The following is a 5,000-nucleotide window of genomic DNA, read 5'->3' on the forward strand; positions in this document are numbered from 1 at the left end:
AGATATGGGAGTTTTTCAAAATTGGATTTGTTTTCAAATTCTTTGTGGATCTGTGTAATCTGAGGGAAATATGTCTCTCTAACATGGTCATACATTGGGCAGGAGGTTAGGAAGTGCAGCTCAGTTTCCACCTCATTTTGTGGGCAGTGAGCACATAGCCTGTCTTCTCTTGAGAGCCATGTCTGCCTACGTCGACCTTTCTCAATAGCAAGGCTATGCTCGCTGAGTCTGTACATAGTCAAAGCTTTCCTTAATTTTGGGTCAGTCACAGTGGTCAGGTATTCTGCCGCTGTGTACTCTCTGTGTAGGGCCAAATAGCATTCTAGTTTGCTCTGTTTTTTTGTTAATTCTTTCCAGTGTGTCAAGTAATTATCTTTTTGTTTTCTCATGATTTGGTTGGGTCTAATTGTGCTGCTGTCATGGGGCTCTGTAGGGTGTGTTTGTGAACAGAGCCCCAGGACCAGCTTGCTTAGGGGACTCTTCTCCAGGTTCATCTCTCTGTAGGTGATGGCTTTGTTGTGGAAGGTTTGGGAATCGCTTCCTTTTAGGTGGTTATAGAATTTAACTGCTCTTTTCTGGATTTTGATAATTAGTGGGTATCGGCCTAATTCTGCTCTGCATGCATTATTTGGTGTTCTACGTTGTACACAGAGGATATTTTTGCAGAATTCTGCGTGCAGTCTCAATTTGGTGTTTGTCCCATTTTGTGAAGTCTTGGTTGGTGAGCGGACCCCAGACCTCACAACCATAAAGGGCAATGTGCTCTATGACTGATTCAAGTATTTTTAGCCAAATCCTAATTGGTATGTTGAAATTTATGTTCCTTTTGATGGCATAGAATGCCCTTCTTGCCTTGTCTCTCAGATCGTTCACAGCTCTCTCTCTCTCTCCCCCTCTCTCTGTGTCTCTCTCTGTCTCTCTTTGTCTCTCTCCCCCCTCTCTCTCTGTCTCTCTCTCTGTCTCTCTCCTCTCTCTCTCTCTGTCTCTCTCTCTGTCTCTCTCTCTGTCTCTCTCTCTGTCTCTCTCCTCTACAGGAAGCTCCACTGTATGAGGAACAACATCCATATGAATCTGTTTTCCTCCTTCATCCTGCGTGCTGTCTCCATCCTGATTAAAGATGTCCTGCTAGACTCCATGTCCGTCCCCCTGGCCCCCGGGGCTGACACCCACCATCAGGTAGACACACACACACACACACACACACACACACACACACACACACACCTGGATAGCACACACACACTTGGATAACACACACACACACCTGGATAGCACACACACACACACACCTGGATAGCACACACACACACACACAACACACAACACACACACAGAGTTAAGGTTAGCGATAACTTAGACACTGCGTATTTATAGTATCCTTGATGCTAATTCCATTGTCTGTTATATAAACTCAGCAAAAAAAGAAATGTCCTCTCATTGTCAACTGCGTTTATTTTCAGCAAATTTAACATGTGTAAATATTTGTATGAACATAACAAGATTCAACAATTGAGACATAAGCTGAACCAGTTCCACAGACATGTGACAAACAGAAATGAAATAACGTGTCCCTGAACAAAGGGGGAAAAAAGTAACAGTCAGTATCTGGTGTGGCCACCAGCTGCATTAAGTACTGCAGTGCATCTCCTCCTCATGGACTGCACCAGATTTATCTTGATGTGAGATTTTACCCCGCTCTTCCACCAAGGCACAAGCTAGTTCCTGGAGAGAATGGGTGGAATGGCTCTAGTCCTCACCCTCTGATCCAACAGGTCCCAGACGTGCCCAATGGGATTGAGATCCGGGCTCTTCACTGGCCATGGCAGAACACTGACATTCCTGTCTTGCAGGAAATCACAAACATAACGAGCAGTATGGCTGGTGGCATTGTCATGCTGGAGGGTCATGTCAGGATGAGCCTGCAGGAAGGGTACCACATGAGGGAGGAGGATGTCTTCCCTGTAACGCACGGCGTTGAGATTGAGATTACCTGCAATGACAACAAGCTCAATCCAATGATGCTGTGACACACCACCCAGAGCATGACAGACCCCCTCACCTCCAAATCGATCCCGCTCCAGAGTACAGGCCTCGGTGTAACGCTCATTCCTTCGACAATAAACGCAAATCCGACCTTTACCCCTGGTGAGACAAAACCGCGACTCGTCAGTGAAGAGCACTTTTTGCCAGTCATGTCTGGTCCAGCGACGTTGTTGCCGGTGATGTCTGGTGAGGACCTGCCTTACAACAGGCCTACAAGCCCTCAGTCCATCCTCTTTCAGCCTATTGCAGACAGTCTGAGCACTGATGGAGTGATTGTGCGTTCCTGGTGTAACTCTGACAGTTGTTGTTGCCATCCTTGACCTGTCCTGCAGGTGTGATGTTTGGTTGTACCGATCCTGTGCAGGTGTTGTTACACATGGTCTGCCACTGCGAGGACGATCAGCTGTCCGTCCTGTCGCCCTGTAGCGCTGTCTTAGGCATATCACAGTACAGACATTGCAATTTATTGCCCTGGCCACATCTGCAGTCCTCATGCCTCCTTGCAGCATGCCAAAGGCATGTTCACGCAGATGAGCAGGGACCCTGGGCATCTTTCTTTTGGTGTTTTTCAGAGTCAGTAGTGTGACGACCCTCCCACTCTGCCGAGTTCTGTCTCTTTGTTCTTGTTTTCCTTAATAGGATGTCGGTGGGCGGAGCCGGGAGGTTCGTCAGAGAAATTGGACACACCTGGGCTCAGGTGTGTCCCAGGATAAATGCACCACTTCCCCATTACATTTACATTTTTACATTTAAGTCATTTAGCAGACGCTCTTATCCAGAGCGACTTACAAATTGGTGAATTCACCTTCTGACATCCAGTGGAACAGCCACTTTACAATAGTGCATCTAAGTCATTAAGGGGGGGGGGGGGTGGGGGGGTGAGAAGGATTACTTATCCTATCCTAGGTATTCCTTGAAGAGGTGGGGTTTCAGGTGTCTCCGGAAGGTGGTGATTGACTCCGCTGTCCTGGCGTCGTGAGGGAGTTTGTTCCACCATTGGGGGGCCAGAGCAGCGAACAGTTTTGACTGGGCTGAGCGGGAGGAGGAGGAGGAGACTCTCTCCATGCAGACACAGACAGATTTTGGTTGTGGTATTTTTGTGGCTGTTTGGTTTGTTTGCGTTGACACCTTTCAACACCCCTCATTATCAGATGTAAACACGCGACCACTCACTTACCCTACTGACTAAACACACAACGTTGTTAATTGTATTTACTTTCCTTCAGGTAATAAATATATTTTGTTATTCTTTATTATCTCCACGTTGCCTCCCTTTTTGTTACGGGCTTCGAGCCGGTCCGTGTCAGTAGAAAGGCCTCTTTAGTGTCCTAAGTTTTCATATCTGTGACCTTAATTGCCTACCGTCTATAAGCTGTTAGTGTCTTAACGACCGCTCAACAGGTGTATAATCATTAATTGTTTATGGTTCATTGAACAAGCATGGGAAACAGTGTTCAAACCCTTTACAATGAAGATCTGTGAAGTTATTTGAAAGACAGGGTGTTGAAAAAGCGACGTTTCTTCTTTCTGCTGAGTTTATAGTAGTCTTGTCCCAGGCCAAGTGTGTGTGTGTGTGTGTGTGTGTGTGTGTGTGTGTGTGTGTGTGTGTGTGTGTGTGTGTGTGTGTGTGTGTGTGTGTGTGTGTGTGTGTGTGTGTGTGTGTGTGTGTGTGTGTCTCTGCATAGCACCGTCTTTATATATGGACTTCTTCCTGTCTCTCTCGTAGACGGTTGCCGGGTGCCGTATCGCCATGGTGATGATGCAGTACAGCGTCATCGCAAACAACTATTGGCTGCTGGTGGAAGGCATCTACCTGCACAGCCTCCTGGTCGTCACCGTGTTCACCGAGAGAAAGTACTTCTGCATCTACCTGTTTATCGGCTGGGGTGAGGAGGGTGTGTGTGCGTGTGTGTGTGTGTGTGTGTGTGTGTGCGTGTGTGTGTTTAGATGTGTGTGATTGGTGATCCTCCCTCTCTTTTCTCCTTCTCATCAGGTGCTCCTCTGATATTCGTGTTGCCGTGGGTGATAGTCAAATACCTGTACGAGAATGAAGAGTGAGTGAATAAATGTTATTTATTAAATGTGTCGTTTCCATGGTAATGGAATGATGCTGAGACACATCCTTTTCTTATTAACCCCAATACAAGTCTCTACTTTGAACAAATGTATACAGTAAATACAAAATGTAAACATTTCCTGGAAAAACATCTGCACAGTTCCTCCTGTAAATGTGTTTTTTTGTTAGATGTTCAGTGTACATTGTTAAAAGTAGTCCTTGTGCATAGAGTTGTGTGGTTTGTTAAAATGTGGTTTGTTTAGTATACATTTTAAAGTGAAACATCTGAGTCTCAGTGTCATTCGGTTACTGTGGAATTACCCAAATATGATCAGTTCAAATCTGTGAGGTAAATGATCCCTCTCTCCTTAGACTGTCCCCTCTCTCCTTAGACTGTCCCCTCTCTCCTTAGACTGTCCCCTCTCTCCTTAGACTGTCCCCTCTCTCCTTAGACTGTCCCCTCTCTCCTTAGACTGTCCCCTCTCTCCTTAGACTGTTCCCTCTCTCTCCTTAGACTGTTCCCTCTCTCTCTTTAGACTGTTCCCTCTCACTCCTTAGACTGTTCCCTCTCTCTCCTTAGACTGTTCCCTCTCTCTCCTTAGACTGTTCCCTCTCTCTCCTTAGACTGTTCCCTCTCTCACTTCTTAGACTGTTCCCTCTCTCTCTCCTTAGACTGTTCCCTCTCTCTCCTTAGACTGTTCCCTCTCTCTCCTTAGACTGTTCCCTCTCTCTCCTTAGACTGTCCCCTCTCTCCTTAGACTGTCCCCTCTCTCCTTAGACTGTCCCCTCTCTCCTTAGACTGTCCCCTCTCTCCTTAGACTGTCCCCTCTCTCCTTAGACTGTCCCCTCTCTCCTTAGACTGTCCCCTCTCTCCTTAGACTGTCCCCTCTCTCCTTAGACT

At 46.6% G+C, this 5,000-nt stretch overlaps 1 protein-coding gene across 4 annotated transcripts in view; it reads left to right on the top strand.

Moving 5' to 3' along the window:
• The window catches only part of LOC135538678 (glucagon receptor-like), a 73,966-nt gene that overhangs the window by 57,550 nt on the left and 11,416 nt on the right, over window positions 1-5,000 (top strand). For all 4 annotated transcript variants that reach the window (XM_064964578.1, XM_064964580.1, XM_064964579.1 and 1 more), the window contains 3 exons: window positions 1,035-1,176; window positions 3,770-3,929; window positions 4,037-4,097. In XM_064964578.1, coding sequence (XP_064820650.1) covers window positions 1,035-1,176; window positions 3,770-3,929; window positions 4,037-4,097 — 363 coding nt within the window. The remainder of the gene's footprint in view (window positions 1-1,034; window positions 1,177-3,769; window positions 3,930-4,036; window positions 4,098-5,000) is intronic.

This window comes from Oncorhynchus masou, unplaced genomic scaffold (genome assembly GCF_036934945.1).
Source record: "Oncorhynchus masou masou isolate Uvic2021 unplaced genomic scaffold, UVic_Omas_1.1 unplaced_scaffold_828, whole genome shotgun sequence".
NCBI classification, from domain to species: Eukaryota; Metazoa; Chordata; class Actinopteri; order Salmoniformes; family Salmonidae; genus Oncorhynchus; species Oncorhynchus masou.